This window comes from Anneissia japonica, unplaced genomic scaffold (assembly GCF_011630105.1).
Source record: "Anneissia japonica isolate Jap-2015-1 unplaced genomic scaffold, ASM1163010v1 scaffold288059_len961885_cov194, whole genome shotgun sequence".
Classification (NCBI taxonomy): Eukaryota; Metazoa; Echinodermata; class Crinoidea; order Comatulida; family Comatulidae; genus Anneissia; species Anneissia japonica.
Window position 1 is genome coordinate 5,959 of NW_022740566.1, and position 20,756 is coordinate 26,714.

A 20,756-nucleotide genomic window follows, 5' to 3' on the forward strand; every position below is an offset into this window, starting at 1 on the left:
TAGGGGAAAAAAATAAATTAAAGGGACGAGAATAAGTGGGTCTTAAGTCGTTCTTTGAAAATGATGACAGAAGGTGACTCACGAATAAATAAAGGTAACAAGTTCCACAACTTGGGCCCAGCAACCATGAACGATCGCTCCCCACAAGACTTTAACCGAAAGGATGGACAATAAAGATTGGTTGAGTCAGTTGTTGACCGGAGGGAACGAGTGCAAGTTGCAGAACGAACCTTAATTAATTCGGAAATGTATTGTGGTGATAACTTGTGAATTGATTTGTAAACATATAAAAGTACTTTGAATTCAATACGCTGTTTCACTGGCAACCAATGAAGACGACGAAAAGTAGGGGTGATGTGATGGAATATAGGTGTCCCAGTGACAAGACGAGCAGCGATGTTCATCAATAGCTGCAGCTTTCTAATTGATGTTAATGGTATTCCGTAAAGGATGTCTCTTATACACATCTAGATGTGTATAAGAGACAGGTGCAGGAAACTCATTGGCATCCGTCGCTGCTGTCTCTTTTACACATCTAGATGTGTATAAGAGACAGTACCGGTACTATTACTTTTGTTGTTGCTATAGTTCAATACAATTTCTTTCTTACTTCTATCAGAGATGACGTTGCTCCTTTAAAGAAAAAAGCTGTGTTCGAACGGCATCTGAATGGTTCAAAGACACATGTAGAGAGGACAAAAGAAGAAGACGGATGGCTGAACGCCGATGGTACAAGTCAAAAGCCAAGGATTGTCTTGTACATTACAAGAATCAATGCTCTGAATACCACCATGTACTTGATAAGGCAAGAGCCGACTACATACAGACACAAGTAGATGGGTGCGGTAATAACTAAAACCAACTCTTCAAACACGCAAAGAAGCTTTTAGGGAAACGCCCCGAAGAAATACTTCTATCATTTGACAGCAACCTGCATTTAGCTACTGATTTTAACATGTTCTTTTGCCAAAAAGTCAAACTGCTTCATGACAAAATCAAGCAAATGCAAGCATCCATCAGTTTTGAAACGCAAACAAATCTCATCATTACACAACATGGTAATTATACTAAATTTGATTATTTTACCTTGGTAACTGACGACGATGTCCAAAAGCTCATCTATTTACTTATTCATACAACATGTGCCTGGGACCACTTTCCCTCGAAAATCCTGGTCTGCTTATCCAGCTTCACCCCTGTTGGTCTTGTAACTCCCACATTAAAGAAACCTACGTCTGATCCAAATCTCCTCTCCAGCTTTCGGCCAATTATTACCAATATACCTTTTATTTCTAACTTTATTGAGAATGCTGTTGTTTCAAGCTTAGTGCAACACTTATTCGACCCATTCCAGTCTGCGTATCGGAGATTGTACAGCAATGAAGCAGCAATATTGAAAGTTCATGACGATATTATGCATGCTTTAGACAATGGCCTGTGTGTCCTAGCAGTTTACCTAGATCTTTCAGCTGCTTTTGACATAATTGTCCATAGTATCCTCCTCTAGACTCAGGAATGGCTTAGCCTGGTTCCGATCATACCTTTCATCCAGACGACAATCTGTTCGCATTTCATCTCAAGTATCTAGCCCTCAATATCTTACCTGTGGAGTTCGTCAATGCTCGATCGTGGGGCCCATCCTTTTAATCAGTGGCGTAACAGGCGGAGGGCAGGGGCAGGGGGGTAGACAGCCCCCTCCCTCTCACTGACTGATTTTACCGGGTTGGGTAAGAAGAGGAAAGAGAGAGGGAGAGGGAGGGAAAGAGACAGAAGGGGGAAAAGGAAGGGAAAAAGTAAAGAAAAAGAGCAGAGAAAATAAAGACAAGAATAAAAAGGAAGATATATGATCATCAATGCTAAATCTATTTATTACCGAAATTAATAAAGAGAAACCTGTAGATTCAATAAATATTTCATTATTTTACATGCCAAGGTCTTTGCTAAGCCGGCAATTATGTCAGAACGAGCAGTAGGCCTACTATATAATACAATGCATTTATTAATTTACTGCATTATATTAATTTACTGCATTATACTGTTCTCCTCTATGATAATGACAATGTTGCTGTTGGTTCCCTTAAAAGCAGTATCCTTCTAATGACAACCTTTAGTCAATGTCTGCCAAATATCTGTGAAAAGACGGCTATTTGTACCAGTACCAGTATCACATACTTATTGTTTTATTACTCGATTGTTACTCGAAGTTGGAAGAAACTGACTTCCAACTGAGTAATAAGAAAATATATCAAATAGTTATTAGCCAATGAGAACACAGTGTTCATGTCTACTGAATCAGAAAAAAAAACTAAACAACACTCCCATATCGTCGCTGTTTTGTCAAAACCTTCTATATTTCCTTAATCCAAAAAGAAACATTTTCTTTCAGAGCTTTCATGACTTTTGTCAGAACTCTCTAAAATGTGCATTTTTAAAAAATATTGGCCTAATCTAACATAGCCGTGATTGAAGTCTGGGTCTGCTGTGTGTATATAGGCCTAACACGAGTAACGCCCATCATTGATAGTGACATTGATAATTATTATTCTTCGAGGCCTACTTACTTTTTATCTACTGGTTCTTTATGACTATTTTCTCTGGCAACAAATGGCATTTCGTAATCATCGTCTTCACTGTCAGAAGACTTATATGATGCTCTATTTGTCTGCCTTCTGAAAAGATTGTAAAGATATAAAGTAAATTTTAATCATTATTATTATATTGCGATAAGTTTAATTGTTCATTATCATTACTATAAATAATAGTATTATATTTGTCAATATTATTTACATTATCGTCACCTTCAGAATCATCAATATCTTCACCTTCATCATCATCATCAGTCATCATCACCACCATCATCATCATCATAATCATACAAGATAAAAGATAATTTTATTGTCCGAAAAACCAATCAGTCATCATCATCATCGTAATCCTGTTCTATTTTCAATTCCAGGAAGGAGAGTCAATATCATTTATAATGAGTTTATCTATCGTCAGACTAAGTTACACCATTCTTTATGCAAGATTTTTTTTTTCAAGTTTTCTGTGATTTTCTTCTGTGTCTCCGTCGAAAAGTTTTGTTTAATGTTAGTAATTTTAGTACTGTAAGTTTATCTTCTTTTTTATACTTTTATATGATCTTCTTTGTGACTGTTTGGTTCTTGTCTCGTTTAATATTTGATATTTGTTCAAACTTCATACATTTATATAACCATTTTATTATTCTATTCTGAAAAAGGTTGACTTTGATCACCGTTGAATCTGGGATGAAATAATAATGATAGTAATAAAATAACGTCAAATAATGAACATATGTTTGGTTATAAGTTGTATTTCGGTAGCTGATAGTATTTCCTATTCACAAATTAAATATTAATTGTGTGTCTTGTGGAACAAAGCTCTTTAAAAGCAACTTACCTTGGCAGTGTGCTCTGTCGGGGTGGAATCGGCGGCGGTATTTGAGGAGGCTTTTGATACTCACGATAAGTTACACACATAGAATTAAAGTCTTTTTCCGACAGCAGATCAATCATTAATCTTTCTTTTTGATTGTGGTGAGATCTAGGTTTATAGCCTGTTGGCATGTTTCGTTTTTTGACTCTGACAAGTTTATGTTCAGGAATAAAGAACCGGTGTGTTGTAGAATTTTTAATTTCGTCAAAAACGCTCACAAGAATGTTCATTTCGGTAAAAATAACTTCAAAAGTTAACGGAGCCTCTTCAAGCAATAGTTTATCGTCTTCATTATGCTTTCTTTGATATGGGTTTCCGTGAAGTCGCGCACTGATAGGTAGCTCTCTTGGTATAGAATCGAGGGTAAAACTCTCTTTATGGTAGTCTACCTCTTCAAAGCCACCCAGAGCATATGAAGGAATACGAACGAGTGTAGGAAGTTCCGGAATTGCAGATTCACGAGAACAAATAATTACTTCGCATTCCTGCTGTTCATAGGATATTACTTTCATCTCTTTAGCAGTTAGCACATCTCCGGCAAATATCGAGTCTATATGCGGGCTAGATACAATGTAATCTTCCATCACACGTACTTTCTTCGTGTAGTGTTCTTGCCATATCTCATCCGCAGTTTGAAATACGTTAGGTACCATCTACAAATGACGTCAACAAAAAATGTCAAAAGAATACTGTAATGTGTTATAGATGGAGGGAGAAAAAACATTATAATGAAAAACAAAAATATAATACGAAATAAAAAACTTTACAATAAAACAAAACAATAATCAAAAACCCAGAAATAATAAACTATTAAAACGCAATATGGAAACAATAATGCAGCCTTTGCAGTGTCTCTCCTTTCTGGAACACGTCCCCTATTAGTGGATAGTGTTTTAACTATGAAATGAAAGAATTCAAGTATCTTATAACGCTACACTGGGAACACCCCTAATAAGGGAACGCTTTTTTTTGGTCCCGATACTAAAAATGTGATATATAGCAGGCAAATGTAAACTCTGCATTACTCCACCAATAAGAATTTCTGCGTTTCGATTGAAAAAAACATTTTCTTACCTAATTTTTGATAAATATATTGGTGTTTTGATATTAAATTAGTGAACTTTTAAATAAATTGTAAGTACATTATAATCAACATTTATAATGTAGTATTTTTTATTTTTTTTAACTAAAAATTGTTTACATTAAATCATTATAATTTATGCTACTAGAATTTATATTAACAAATCATTGTTTGTCCATGGAGGAAGGAAAGCAGTATCATCAATTTAATCCACTCTGTCGTTACAATTTTTGTCTTTAGGTAATTGTATCTGAAGAGTGGCATATTGTGCCATGAAACTATTTATCAATAAAATGTCTAATCAAATTGTACATATTCAAACATTCTTCCTCCATGATATAGTGGAGCAATGGTAAATCAATATTTTCGGGGAGAGACCCAGTAGGTAATCTCCAAGATACAAGAAACTACAATCTAAAAACTACAAACTATAAACTAATAGCTAACAAGATAGATTTTTGAAAAAGCACTGTCATTTGTTGCGCGGATGTTAACTCTTATTTTCAAAGCAGTTGATAATACAGGTTCCTTAAAACGACCAAGGTAGGCTCAGGAATAGCTTTATCTCATTAAAAAAAATTATGTCAGTCGTTACCTTCAGCTAAAACATTCTTGAAAAGATAGTTAAAAAGTAAACGAAGCATGTAATGTGAACATGTTGATGCAACTAGACGAGGAGGGCGTGCACAAACCATTGTAGTATTATTTTGCGTCAGTAATTGATGAAATCATGGTGGGTTATTGCATAGAGAAGAAATGATGTTAGGCTCAAGACAGTTAATTACTAAGCATCAATTTCATGATCTGATGATTGTCCCAAATAAAATAGAAAAAAAACAATCACAACAATTTATAAACAATTCAGACCGGAACCGGAGATGCTGCACAAACTGAACTTGGATTAAACTTACCACAAATGTTCCGTTATATTTTTCTACTGGTATGGTAAAGCAATTCTTTTTACCCTTTACTACAGCTTTACGGGTACATTCAGTATGCTCTACAATAAGCAATTGCTTTAATTCTAGGCTACGAAAAATAGGACTAGATTTGATTCCAACATTGAAATCTACAACCTCCACGCAAAATGGAAAATTTGTCTCAATACGTATCATGTTCTGTATTTCGTCTGTATGAAATAAATGGTCAAGATCGAAGACTTGGTTTACTGTCACTTCAGTGTCAATTGAAATTTGAATGATCTTTGAAATATCAGTAGATGGCCTGCAATTTATCATATCAATCCTGGATAAAAGAATAGGGTGTTGAAAATCTGCTGGTAGCCCTGATATTTGGCAAACTCCAGTTTGTATTTCTTCTTCAGTTCTGGATTGAGTTACTAAAACTGGCATCAATTCTAGTAGCTCATGAAGAGAATAAGTCTTAGAGAATACAGATAGACCTACGTCAAAGCAACCTTGAATATCTGGTTTTAAAATCATGACTTTCGGTTTACCCTGTGCAAAATGAAATTTGCATATAAGGAGGCCTTTGTTGTTCCTTTCGCATAGCTCTATTCTCGTACCAATTGGTATTATGACATTCTGAACGGTAATTTCATGCCTTGGAAACACGATACAAGGAAGACCTTTGACAACATTTCCAATTTTTTTCTTTCCTTCAATACGAGTTAGTGGCTGAAACCGTCCTTCGAAATTTAATGGAAGTGTAAGTTCCTTTGATACACCAGAAACATCTGGGAATGTGGCGCTTACCAAGTGGTTGACCGACTCCAAGCGATAGATCTCTCCGGCTGAGATATTTTTGCATTCGTCAGTTCCATACCACCCTTCCTGAACCTCAACTACCAATGGAAATTTCGCCAAATGTGTAGCTACAAATTGTTTAAAACTTCTAGACGACACCTTGTAATTCATATTGACGGGTACGTATTACCGGTGTTAGTAAAGCAACTAAAATTCTCTGCATATACAACATGAGGCGTACAAAATCACTTCCTATCAGCATCATAAGAAATGTCATAGATCGATTGTATATGATGCAGCAATTAGTTTCGAATACAGTTTAGGCTAAGTGCACGTACTTCCGCGTTAGAAACGGTACTCGTTCAACCAATCTTTAATGAATTGAAATTAGAGCACACAGGGTTTCGATCCGTGGTTGAAAGTGGGTGGGAGGTGGGGACGAATTGCAAAATATGTGAGACTTGGGCCGACGGCCCAAGAGGCCCCCGGTTCGTTGCTGGAATAAGTGAAGAAATGGCTTCACAGGAGAATCGGACACCAGACGGACTAAAGAATACAATATAATCTGGGACACCCTGAAAAACTGTCTCTTATACACATCTAGATGTGTATAAGAGACAGACTCTATTCTGATTTGCTCATATCATTGGAATGCAAATGTCGTATCGCACCAATATACTGTAGTCGTGCCTATTAGATATTTGTCACTCATTCTGAATAGAGCTTAACAATTGTCTGTATGCTCATCAATGATCTAAGGAAACAGCTAGTCTAATTTTTGACGGGGATTATCCAAACTAGCCTAACAAATTTATTAATGATAACTAAAATAGACATTCCCAAGCAAAAATGCGATTGCCTGCCCTCAATCGTTGTACTTTCCTTCAAGAGAAAAGGTCGCTTGCGTGCTGCAGCATGTTTGTTTTGTTAAAGGGTCTACTATAACATTATTCATTCATTGTGTATTCTATAGCATTTACAGTAGAAAATGAATTATAGTCAGTAACTGTGTTGCAAAAATACCTAAAAAATCAAATAAATAAATTTAATACTACACTTGATTTTAGGTCTTTGCGTATTTCACATAAACCGTCTCGCATAGTGCGGGACGGTCCAGCATTTAGAAGTGATTTTTGATGAAACATGCATTTTGCAGAAACACATGCATGATCATAAATTTGTCACGCATTTAGATCAAGTCTATGCATGATAACGAATTATCACGAATTCAGTGGAAAATTATTTAAAATTAAAAGAAATTTGTCTTATTAACGATATAAAAATGGTCATGCAGTAACTTGAGTCATTAGAGAGCTTTCGTTATCTCACTCGAGAATAAATTCACCGACAAAATTTCTTTCTCTACCAAAACCCAGCCAACCACGCACTTAGAATCTATGAGGCGCGGGCTTGCGAGTTAATTGTTAATTGCCACAACTGTTGATTATTTGACTTAAAGGCGGGGTTTTACCCCACTGGGGTTCCGCCCTGGACTCCCCAGCGGGGGCCCTAGCGGCCCTCGGCCCCCAGTCAACTGGTGTAGTCACGCATTTCAAATCTCTCAGGTTGGTAACTATGATTTCATTTGCTAGGCCTACCATTATGTGTACGGCACATACCTTAAATTTTCCTTTATAGTTCTCTGTCGGAACGGTAAAATATCTTCCTTTTCCTTTTGTAAGTACTTTTTCGACTTCGTCAACTGCCTCAACTATCAGTAATTGGTCTGGCTGCAAGTCGCGTAGAATGGTGCTGATTCTTAATGCATCATCAAAATCTACTACTTCAACACATATCGGAAAGATTATTTCATGTTTTATTATATCCTGAATATTTCTAGTGGGATTAAAGTGATCATCCAATAAATTGATTTTTTTAACAGTTAATTCTGTTTCTGCGGGTATTCGAATAGTCACCGATGTGTCAACAACTGGTCGACAAATCCCCACGTCAACTTTCGAAAGAAACAATGGGTCGCTAAAGTTTTCTGGTAGGCCTGGTATTTTCTCGCTCTCATATCCGAGGGTTTTAGAGACGTAAAACGCCTTAACTGGCATTTTGTGTAGTAATTCTTTCAAAGTATACAACTTTTCAGCTTGTTCAAAATTGGCTTTAGTATCAATTCCAAGAAGATGGTTCGTCTTAGCCTTCTGTGGGGAACCATAGTGACACTTGCAAAGAAGATAAACGTTTTCCTGTGGTTTGAACTGAACTCTCTTAGTAAATTCCATTTCAGTTCCTTTTGGAATTGAAGTATCTTTAATTTTAATATCGTGTGTGGGATATGCAATGCAAGGTAGATCAGATGCTATTTCTTTCATTGTTTTAAATGATCTATTACCACCTTTCCTATCCGGTATTAATCGGAAGAAACCATTAAATTCCAAAGGAATAGTAATAAGTCCACGCTCACTAGATATACTGTATGCTTCCGAAAATGTAACGTTTACGAGGTGGTCGATTGATTCCAAACGATATTTTTCCCCCACTGAGAAATCCCTCGCTCCCCCCAGCACGCTTCCATAAATTCCCTCATCTATTTCAAAATGAAGGGGAAGTCTGTCAGCGTTTTCCTCAATGAACTGTTTGAAATCTATGCTTACAGAATGCTCAACTATGTTCGCAGTCATCCGGACAGTGGCTAAACGTCGTCGGTATATAAAAAATCGAGGACAAGGCAGTTAAAGGAACACATGATAGAAATGTCTTGTTTGGTACTGCTACAGAACGGCCATTATGCTACACGAGTAAACCAAAGTAACAGTTGAATGAAAATCTATACAACATATCTGCCTCCGTTGAAAGTCTAATATCAAAAGGAGCATATAGTTTGAGTACGGTACATAGCACAATGTAAATACACCACCGCAAATCTATTTCCGCCTTGATTGACCTATTCTCTGAGGCAAATTCTATAAAACATTATCCAGACGCCTGACTTCACTATAGAAGCTCAAAACTAGCAGAATTTTAATAATAGAAGACTCCATATATCATTATTCATGCAAATTACATGCGTTGAATTTTACACAGGTCTAATGATAATAATAGTAATAACTATAGCTAAATATTAATATTGATAACAAATAATACTTAATAGTGATAGTAATAGTGAACTTGTTCTTGAAGTTTTCATAACGAGTAAGTGATAAATAATATTCCATATTTTGTGTGTAGACCTAACTGTATAACAGCAACAAAAACAACAATAACAATATGATAAGGTAATAATAAAATATTCACAATGATGATGATGTTAATAATTATTGTATTCGTTAAACTAGTAGGCCTACTATATGGGTATCTTAATTTGATAAATGGGTATAATATAGCGTTTACACATTCATTGAATATTTCAAGTGGCTATATACAAACAGTTCATCGAAGTCAATTCGTCTAGACGGAGGGCTAAAATGAATCGGAAACAATGTCCTTATTAATGATTTAATCTTTTTTTTTTTTCCAAACGGATGAACTCTTGATTAAATTCTGTTCAAAATACAATCAAGCCGACAAGAACCCTAGCAGATTGTATAAGAAGTTTCATACTGTACGGTATGAGATAAAAATATCATCATAATCACCAACGTTGACAAGTATGAGTTATTTCCTTTATCTCCTCTTTGTTGCAAAGGCATTATCATAATAAACGGACGTAAAACAGATATCACCCAAAACTATGCGAAAGTTTCTGCACTTGGTCTCGACGTTAATACCTCTTGCCGAATAATGTTCATCGATGATATGCATTTTATCCAAATCCGTATGCCAATAACTACTGAGTTAAGACAATTATAACAGTAGACCTATAGTGCATCAGGCTGTATGCTTTTGAGAGATATTACCATATAATTGAAAGCGAAGGCTTATCAGTTAGGCCTATTATTACATCAAAATCCATGCAGTGATCAGTTGTGATTTTAATTCATAACAAACTATAGGTGGACTCTTACAAAAACGAAACTGTCTAATTACCCTGTCACAATTTTCGTTTTGTACTTTCTCTGTTGCATTAGCAGAATATGGAAATACACAGCATGTACATCCTATGTGCTCTAGTTCTTTTCAGGTGTGATTATTTTCTTTCATATTAAAAAAAATGTCATATTATTATTATTATTATTATTATTATTTATTATTATTTATTATTATTATTATTATTATTATTATTATTATTATTATTATTATTATTATTATCATCATCATCATTATTGTTGTTGTTGTTGATACTATATACACCACACGGCTCTTGCTCAGAGTATGACTTTTCCAATGACCTCCCAATCTTAAACCATACCACCTCCATGTTGCAACTTTTAATATAAATGTATATTATTATTATTATTATTAGCAGTGCCGCCGAGAGGCCGGGGTAACCGGGGGCCGGGCCCGACGGGGGCTCGGGATAAATTGGTAAAAAATAATAAAACAAATAAATAACAATTTTCAAACGATCATTCAAGTGTTTTTCGTTAATATACATTGTATACAATTTAGAAAATACGAATAGACCTGATAGAGATTGTCAAAATAAATACTGAATTAATATATTAAACCAGTGACGGATTTAAGGTCGAGGCCCGGCCCCACCCCCTATTTTGTTTTCAAAATTTAACCAAAATTGAGAAAAAAAGAAAATTCTATTCAAGTTTAAGTCTTAGAGTGCCATTTCGGCCGTACTGAGGTACCATAATCATAAATTTTCTTACCTCAGCCTCAACCAAGGTGGGGCTGAGGTAGGTTGACTGTCCATCTGTGAAAGTTATCTGGGCCCCTCTATTTCTAATTCCTGTATCCCCCACTGTAAACGTTGATACCTATGTTTTGAATCACGTTTGAATAAAAGGAAGGATAGATTTTGCTTTTCGTGTTTCTATACTTTTTTATGACCTGGTGAAATCAGGCACTCGATAATCGATTAAATTAGTATCCTCTAATCCGATGAAAGACCGTAGCTTCCGGGAGGAACCAGGGATCTGCCCCTCGATCCCACTGGGGCCCTAGGCGGCAACAAACAATAGGACAGGGCAGCGAAGATGCCCCGGAGGCCGCTCTCGGCGGCCCTGATTATTATACCGTAGAACACCTCTATTGAGGGGACATCCCTGTTAAGGGGACACTTTCCGTAAAACGAGGGGAAATATCTTTCACTTCGGCCAACCCCTATATTAAAGGGGACACCCCTATTAAGTGGACAGGGACAATGTCTGAGTGCGCCAGTCAATCGATATCGAACATTTAACCCATAGGCCAAGGGGACACTTGATTTCTTTCATTGCATCACAACAACTACAGTAGTCTCAAAATAAGAAAAATTCATTAACCTATACCTTTTGCAAGGGCTGATCCAGTGGGGGAACTTCCCCCCCCCCCCCCCCCTCCCCCACTTCCGTTTTGCCACTAAATTTTAAAATTACAAGGCATATATTGAAATTAGCACTCTCACTTATTTAGTCTAAATATGTTGTGCCCCCGTTTGAAAAATTCTGGAACCGCCCCTGGTTTGAGCAATAAACTTTACACCAAATTCAAACCCATTTCGTGAATATTCTGTTTAAAATTCTATTCATTTTGGTGTTTTTAGGACATGATTAGAGCTTATCATGTCTTCCTTTCTTTGTAAAAGGATGTGCGAAGTATCGTTTCCTGAATTGGGCTTTCTTACTCAAAAAATATGTTCTTCTGTGTATCATAATATTGACCTCTTGATTCGTATGTTGCTTCCTCATGGAGGACCTCCATGATTAGACATATTATGCCAAATATATTTACCTGCCGTGGCGTCCATTTTACAGTTTGGCGCAGACAATTGGGTGGACCAGGAACTAAAAAAATTCTCAGAACTGGGGGTTGAGACAAGAAACAATCTCATAATCGTCCTTTTCGAGTTTCTTTGAGAGACTCAAGAGTCATTTTATGGGAAATTTAACTCGGTCTAGTGTCATTGCCGTCGCGAATGCAAATACATGCACGGGTGTAATTGCTTCTCAGAGTGTGTTGGATGTTTTATGTAGGATTTTTGTGTTTCTGTTTGTAAAATGTTCTTATTGGCCTGTCTTTATTAATTTGTATATTCTAAATGTTCTTTGAAATTGTATTTTTGTGTTAGTCGGGGTTTTGGATGGGCACATCTTCCGATGACAGTTTTATACTTTTGCCCATCCTCGGTAGCCCCTAACAACTTAACCTCATTATTTGATTTTGTTAGCTGTCAGAAGATTTAAATTTAAAAAAAAATGAATAAAAACTATAACAACTCCCTGGTAGGACTAATCATGTAGAAGTATCCTCAGTCACACAAACTTTAATTGTTCACACAATTTGTTGAAGCCAATTTAGTTTGCAAAAGTAGCCTCGAAAAGAAGCCCAAATCCATGGGCTTATTTTCAAGATAGCATGGGCTTCTTTTCGAGATAGAGAGTACATACTCTACATGAATTTCAAGAAACAAAATTAATTAATAACACGATAGTGTATACAAGTTTAGGTGATTTAATGCCGATTAATACACTCAATGATACAGACTGATGTTACAGTTGCCTTATTTATTGTTTTATAGCCTAGTGTAAATTCTCAACATTTTGAAAAGAAGCCCCTCTTTACTTTGCAAATCTGGCCTCGAAAAGAAGCCCATCCAATTAAACATTTGGTCTCATATTACTGAATTTAAGGGAGCAAAATTGTAATTTTGTTTAAATAAAAATAGAACAAATGAATAAACAAAACATAGAAAGTATTAAAATAAATTAAAAACAATTTAAAAAAAAAAACCTACAGTATATCCTGGTATTACAGGATTGCCAAGTAGTCCTCGATTTTCCATGACTCTCCTTTTCCTCTCTCCAAGTTCCTCGAAACGCCGACGCTTTACCTTTGGCCTCATATTACTGAATTTAAGGGACCACTTAACATTATCCAAATTTAACAACATTTGGCTGTTGAATTTTTCTATTAAAGAGGTAACTTTTTTTTACACGATTATATCGGTAAAAATGAGGCTAAATTGTCATAGCAATAACAATACAATGCTACCAATTCAATAATAAAAAGATTTGGAACACACAATATAAAAGTAAACATTTCAATTACCGTACTCGCGCGAATAAGCGCCCGGGCGCTTAAAATAAAAATTTTTTTGCACTTTTTGGGGGGCGCTTATTCAAACGGGGCGCTTATTCGAACGGGGCGCTTATAAAAACAGAGTGAAAATTGAGGGGGCGCTTATGGAAATAGATGAAAATCGAGGGGTTCTTATGAGAACTTATTAAATCCAAGACGCACATTTTGAATGAAAAACGATTAAATAAGGACAATAGTCCCAGGATTGATTGGGTTATTGAGGGGGCGTTTATTCAAATTAGAAGGGGCGCTTATTCAAACGGGGCGCTTAAGGAAATTTTCTTGTTATGAGGGGCGCTTATTCAAACGGGGCGCTTATTCGCGCGAGTACGACGACAACAACAATAACATTAATAATAATAATAATAATAATAATAATAATAATAATAATAGGCCCTAATAATAATAATAATAATAATAATAAGTATCTTTTACACATCATGAAACAAACTTAACTATAAAATATACAACTAAACAAGAACTACTTACAAAAATAGAAACAACAATAACAACAACAACAATAATAATAATAACAATAATAGGCCCTAATAATAATAATAATAATAATAATAATAATAATAATAATAAAACATACAAATTCAATAATAAAAAGATTGGGGGAAACACAATATAAAAGCAATAAACATTTAAATGAATGAAACTCAAATACAAACAAAATCAGGCTAAACAAGTAAATAAATAAAAACCGCGATTTAACATTAAAAAATGGGAAAAGAGCCCAGGCAATATTCGATTTACCTGTCGGGATAATTTCAAAACGATTCAGATAAATGCGGCTAGACTTGACATTAATTTTGCTTCTTTGCCGTTTTGGCCTAGGGCCTATGCCTATTGCCGTTTTGTTACTTGTTATTGCCGTTTTGTTCTGTTGCCCTTTTGGTTCATTGCCGTTTGGTTATTGCCGTTTTGGTCAATGCCGTTTTGTATTGCCGTTTTGACTTAAATTTATTTATTGTGCTTTCCAATAATAAAAGATAACAAAAATTGGTAACGAAAAGCTAAACAAAAACATCAGGAAATTTAACAAAAAATAATAAATAATAGAATAAAACATCAAATAATACAAAATTCAAAACTCAATGAAGATAAATAAAAAGCAAATAAGGGAGTACAGTACAACCAAGTTTAAACATGGCCTACTGTATTGCAGAAAAAAACAAGTTAGAAATTAACTAAAAAATAAACCAGTGTTGCAGAATGGAAATAAAGTTAAATTCCTAACAATGAGAATACAGTACTAATATTATTGTAAGGCAACTATTAAGAATAGTGTGGGGAATAGGCCTTTTCACGAATCGGTAGACATCTTTAAATGATGACGAACATTGCGAATCAGCGGTGCGTAACCAACAGAAATAAGATAAGCTTTTGGGCTGATTTTCTAATATCATGTTTATTTTAAAAATCATAACTCCATAACGGGGCGTCGTATTAAAAAAAAAAAAAAAATTCTAGCAAAATGTTCTTAAAAGACTAATCTACAACACTATAGGATTGAAAAAAAAATTGAAAAATGTTTTTGATCTCTGAAATCAAGATGGAAAAAGAAAAACCTATCTAAATACAATATAGGCCTATGCATTACAGTGCAGTAGCATAGTACTTTCGTGTTGTTATCTGTTCCAAGTACCGATAATATACAGATTTCTCTTATTATAAAGTACAAGTTATGTTTTATAAAGAAGTATAATATAGTAAATCATGTTTTTAACACAGGAAACTCTCATATGGTAACTCAAACAATGCTAGTCCATTTTATTACTAGTAATACTAAAAAATCATATATTTCTAATCGACATCGACGATCCAAGCAAAAAGAGCCAAAGGGCAAAGGTTACCTTTTCATAAACACGAACAAACAAACATAAAATGCCTAGTTTTCCTAAAGGAGGGACTACTTTACAAGCTATTAAGCAAGTTATTCAGCACCTTTCAAGCACTAAACGATACGACAGATTGTTAAGGAATGTAAGTCTGTCTTACATCTGTGCTTAGGCCTATATAGTTATATAGAACACTTTAAATACTTGCCTAGGCTAGGCCTCTTAGGCCGACCCGCCCTAGCTAGCCTAGGGGCCTAAGATTAAACAAAAAAGTCTAGGCTAGGCCCTAGGTGGTAGCCTAGCTAGAGGCCCAGCTAAGCTAGTATTAATAGCGGCCTTACTTAGGGACAGTAGTATTTTGTTTAGACATTCCAACCCCCAAATGTTACAAAGGCAAAGTGGGACACAACTACTACTTAACTAGAGAAAGCATTAATCCTTTATCACGAATCGGTAGCTAGACATCTTGAACTTGAAGTGATGACAAACATTGCGAATCAGCCATAATGGCCAATAGCATTGAGACCATCCAGAAAAGAGCATGTCACATAATGTTAGGTGCTGCCTACATTACTTATGACAATGCCCTAGAGGTTACAGGTTTACCATCATTTGCGGCAAGGAGAGAAACCCTTGTTTTGTCTTTTGGCAGGGTTTTGCTCAAGTCTGACTGCTTTCGTGACATGTTGCTTCCTTGCCGCAAGCAGAAGAGAACCCTGAGGTCTAATACAACTAGTACTGTACTCTTGATATCCCCAGATGCAAAACTGAAAGATATAGAAGGTCTGCCATACCTACTATTGTTAATTTGATCAATGCAAATAATTAAGTTTAATTTTTTTGTTCAGCGGATGCTGTTTGGGTTGATTTTAATCCTGTATCATAATAATGTATTTTTGAATTAATTGATGTTTTTTTTTTTTAAATTTAATTATAATGATATGGTGTATAATATTTATATATATATTTTGTAATATGATATTAATTTTTTAACTTTTCTAATTTAATTATTTGAATGTTTTGATATTTCGATATGTATTTTTAATTTTGAATTAATTGATGTTTTTGGAATTTAATTATAATAATATGGTGTATATATTTATATATATATTTTGTAATATGAAATTAATTTTTAACTTTTCTAATGTAATTATTTGAATGTTTTGATATTTCTATAGGTATTTTTCCACCTGACCTGTTTTCCTATGTTTTTATTTGTTGATTGTAAACAAACGTTTTCAGTCTTTGGCTTTTGTTTTGTTTTGTGTTTTATATCTTAATAAATAAATATAAAAAACCAACAGAAATAAGATAAGCTTTTAATTTTGGGCTGATTTTCTGACATCATGTTATTTAAAAAAATCATAACTCTATAACGGGTTGTCATATCCAAACAATTTTTCCAGCAAAATGTTCTTAAAAGACTAGTCTACGCCACTATATGATTGAAAAAAAAAATTAAAAATGTTTTTGACCTCTGAAATCAAGATGGAAAAAGAAAAGCCTATCTAAGCAGTGTATTAAAATAGGCCTATGCATTACAGTGCAGTAGCATAGTTCTTCGTGTTGTTACTGTTCCAGGTACTGATATTACATACAGATTTCTTTTATTATAAAGTACAAGTTATGTTTTTTAAAGAAGTATAGTATAGTAAATCATGTTTTTAACACAGGAAACTCTCATATGGTAACTAAAACAATGCTAGTCCAGAGTATTAAACTGGGCAGGAAAGCAGGTTCACAGCGAGCGATTTTCGAATGATGTCATCAACGCTGGTTATTTTATTGGATAATGCAGTTTACCGTACCTTTAGCAGACCAAAGTTAAGATACGGTACCGTATCTCTAGCCACAGCGTTCCGTTTGCTAAAGGTAGGTAAATTGCATCATGCAATAAAATGCTGCCAACCGTTTTTACACAATCTACAACTCGGCAGGAAAGCATGTTTACATTGAGTGATTTTCGAACGATGTCGTCATGCTGGTGACGGCATTTTGTTGGATAATGCAATTTACCATACCTTTAGAAAACCAAAGTAAAGATACGGTACTGTATCTCTGGCCACTGTGTATTTTTTAAGGCATTCTCTAATTGGCTTTTCACTGTTAAGTGATTTGAATTTAAAAAAGATAGAAATTAAAAATAAATTATTGTACAGTTTGAAAGCAGTACATTGTAAAAACCTCAAATCACATCTGCAACCTTAATCTGTAGTCTGGTAACATCCATGGAGGACCAGGAGTTTTTCCTCTTTGTTTTTGGCAATTGTTAATTGTTCATTTGCTTCGCTATGCTTGGTGGGGTTGGGGGGGGGGTCAGTCCTTTCTTGTGATTGATGTTTTGAATTTTTACTTTCTTTTGTCTTTGCTGACCTGTTTGCTGTGCTTGGGGGGTTTTTGTTTTTTCTTTGTGATTTCGATGTTTTGAATTATGTACTTGTAATGTTGATGACTTTTTGTCAAAGCGCTATGTAAATAGCGCTAAATAAATGAAATTTAAAAAAAAATTGTTATATTAATGTTTAAAGAAACTTACTTTGTCATCATTAATTTTACTGTATTATATTTTTTTTTCTTCTTTTTTTTTTCATTTTTGAACATGCATACAGGCACCGTGAGCCGTGACCTCTTGATATGCCTTGTGTTATACATGGTCCCACATACAGGGTTGTAGTCTATAGAAAACTATGGGTGGTGAGGGAGGGTGGGTGCTTGGTGGGTGATAACATTGGTAAATTCTAAATACCTGTAATAAGAGTGAATTTTAAGAATGGGCCATGAAATTAGCATTATACAGGATGGAAAACTTAAGGCTGGGTGGCCCCTTTCACCATAACCACATCCCTGCACACAAAACTGTAGTCAGTGCATGTGAATTCTAGCTGCTATGTCACAAAATGTAGGAAGCCTGACATTTGCATGCAAAATATTTTTCCATTATGTTGGACATTCCACTGATTATGAATATCAATACATTTCTATAAAAAAGGTGAACCATATAGACCAGGGGCTGTGATTGGAGCGTCTAATTGTGAGCAGTGTCGTATCTAGAAGTCTTGAAATGGGGATGGGGGGCTCAATGATCAGTTGAGGGGTGCTAACTCGCAAAATATGGTGATTTTTAAATACAGTACTTGCAAGTAATTTTTTTTTTGGGGGGGGGCGACTGGGGCACGAGTAATTTTTGGAGGTGTGTGCGCCCCGTTCCCCCACACCCTAGGTATGCCACTGCTTTTGGGAGTATAGATAGAGATATATTGTGTCAGCCTCAGAAGTAAATATGAACTGTGTATTGCACTCAATATGCTTATTCAAACTCGCCATTCAAAACTTGTTCTCATTTTCTTTCCTGTAGGTTCAAGTGGTCTCTGCGGAACCAGGTCACTGTATATGTCAATTAAAGGTTGCAGAAGAACATTTAAATGGATATGGGACCCTACATGGTGGGTTTACATCAACATTGGTTGATTCCTTGACAACCTTTGCTGTCATGTCAACCGAAGCTGGAGTACCAGGTGTCTCAGTTTCACTTAATGTTAAGTGCGTACTAGTATTTTGTTGCTCTCACTGTACCGTATTTTAACCAGAACTTAACAATGACTAGCATGGTCTTTATTGTATTGTTTTGAGAAACAATTTCAAATTTTATGACATTTCATCATCATTATAACTATAAAAATTACCCTCCAAAATTTTTAGTGGGTCCTTCGGGTGTTGAATTTGGCAATCTTTACCAATAAATTTTATTGCCTCAAAGTGTAAACATTTTTTTTCCAGTTTCCTTAAAGCTGCAAAACCAGGTGAGGAAATACAGATAGATGCAAAGGTTGTGAAACATGGGAAAACACTGGCATTTACTGAAGCACAGTTGACCAATAGTGATGGTGCTACACTAGCAACAGGGCAGCATGTAAAATATATAGCATAATAAACAAATTTAAAAAAATAAAAATTATATTAAATTTAAGTCTTAAGCTGTGTTTATATTGGATTATTTTTTATCAAAACGAAGGGCAACTACCTTTGTCAAATCGTACCGTTGTTCACACAACTGATTTAAATATACAGTATGTTTTTATGAAATAAATTTGCGAATACATGGTCAGTATAATTGTAGATAAATTCTGTGAAAAGTACAGTGACAATGAAGTACAATGGTGATTTGATTTGGGTTAGATTACTGATCAGATAAATAAAATGCCGGGGTCCTAAGTTGGAAGAAGTTATTTCCGGGCGATCTGTTTAAACAAGCTTCTTAGCTAATTTTGTTTTTGCTACTTTTGATAATAATAATAATAATAGTGTAGTTTTATATAGCGCACAAATCCATCTAATGTAAGATGCTCAGGGCGCTTGAAATGTGGTGCTAATCGACACTGCTTGCCGTGAGGCAAATGATACGGGTTAATACTGTAGGAAAAACATGCAGATATAATGAATTTGTGAGAGATGGGTTATTCTGCGGAAGATTCGTGTACAGTTGGGGAGCGCCGCAGGCTGTTCTGATTTCCTGGATACTCCAGGGACTTGGGGAAGACTTGGGACCCTCTGAAAATATGTACAGTAGCACCTTCTTTTGATTAACAAAACTTATTGAGACATGAGTTCTAGCTCCATCATGCGAAACAATTATAACTCTCTTGATGCTTCGAGGCCACAATTTCATTTAGGTTTATAAGGAGATGAATTGGAATGGCTTCCTTAATTTGTGGTCTCGAAGCATTAAGAGTTATTATCTGATCTGTAAATCTAATTAATTGCCTCTTTAAAACTCATTACTGAAAATGAAGGAGTAACGTTCGTTTTTTACAGTTGTCTGTGGATCTGTTGGCTAATGTATAATGTTTTTATAATTTTTTATGGCCGGATTCCAAGGCTTGCAAGCATAGAAATTTATTTCCTTTTCCTCCTTCATTTTCCATGAATGACAAAAATAAAAGCTATATAAGTCAACAATCATTATTGGCTTTTCCAGAAACAGCAGAAAAACCATTGTTTTTGTTCTGTGGGTTATTTTCTTTCTTCTCGCCTATGTTTTTGCAATGTTTTTAGCAAAATTACTGTGAAATGCATCCGGCCCTTATTTATGCAAGTTAGATAGTGAGAAAATCCACTGGCGTTCACAGGTTCTATAGCGCAATGGTTAGAATTGTCTACTTCACACTCATAATTACCATTGTGGACCTAGTTTGAGTGAGAAAATCCACTGGCGTTCACAGGTTCTATAGCGCAATGGTTAGAATTGTCTACTTCACACTCATAATTACCATTGTGGACCTAGTTTGAGTCTCACCCCCCCCCCACCCCACCCCCCTAAATTTTTATTTTCTACAGTGAGGTGTCATAACATATATAAATTGTCTTAAGCCCTAGGTAGGTAGATATCACCTGGGTTGTTTACAAGTGCATTGATAGTCAAAGTTAAATACATGATTGAGATATTACAAACAATATCTACTATTTACAAAAAAATGAAAGAAAAAAAATTCACTGTGGGCAGGCTATGCTTTTATTACGCAGCATTAAAAGAGCTTTTGTAGTTTTTTTATG

General features: G+C 35.2%; 2 protein-coding genes across 3 annotated transcripts; one reads left to right on the plus strand and one right to left on the minus strand.

Moving 5' to 3' along the window:
* Positions 1–627: 627 nt before the first annotated feature.
* Positions 628–9,193, minus strand: LOC117118273. Of its 2 annotated transcripts, none has more exons than XM_033262834.1 (3): positions 7,863–9,193; positions 3,421–4,109; positions 628–2,669 (listed from the first exon to the last, which is right to left on the minus strand). In XM_033262834.1, exons 1-3 carry the CDS (start codon positions 8,871–8,873, stop codon positions 2,558–2,560), a joined length of 1,812 nt encoding a protein of 603 aa, XP_033118725.1. In that variant the 5' UTR covers positions 8,874–9,193; the 3' UTR covers positions 628–2,557. The 2 variants fall into 2 exon arrangements, with proteins under 2 accessions (XP_033118725.1, XP_033118726.1); XM_033262835.1 differs by lacking the exon at positions 7,863–9,193 and adding an exon at positions 5,449–6,419.
* A 6,023-nt stretch (positions 9,194–15,216) lies between these two features.
* Positions 15,217–19,317, plus strand: LOC117118274 (acyl-coenzyme A thioesterase 13-like). Its single transcript, XM_033262836.1, has 3 exons — positions 15,217–15,351; positions 18,562–18,746; positions 18,984–19,317. The coding sequence occupies exons 1-3, from the start codon at positions 15,253–15,255 to the stop codon at positions 19,132–19,134; spliced, it is 435 nt and encodes a 144-aa protein (XP_033118727.1). The 5' UTR covers positions 15,217–15,252; the 3' UTR covers positions 19,135–19,317.
* The last annotated feature ends 1,439 nt before the right edge of the window (positions 19,318–20,756 follow it).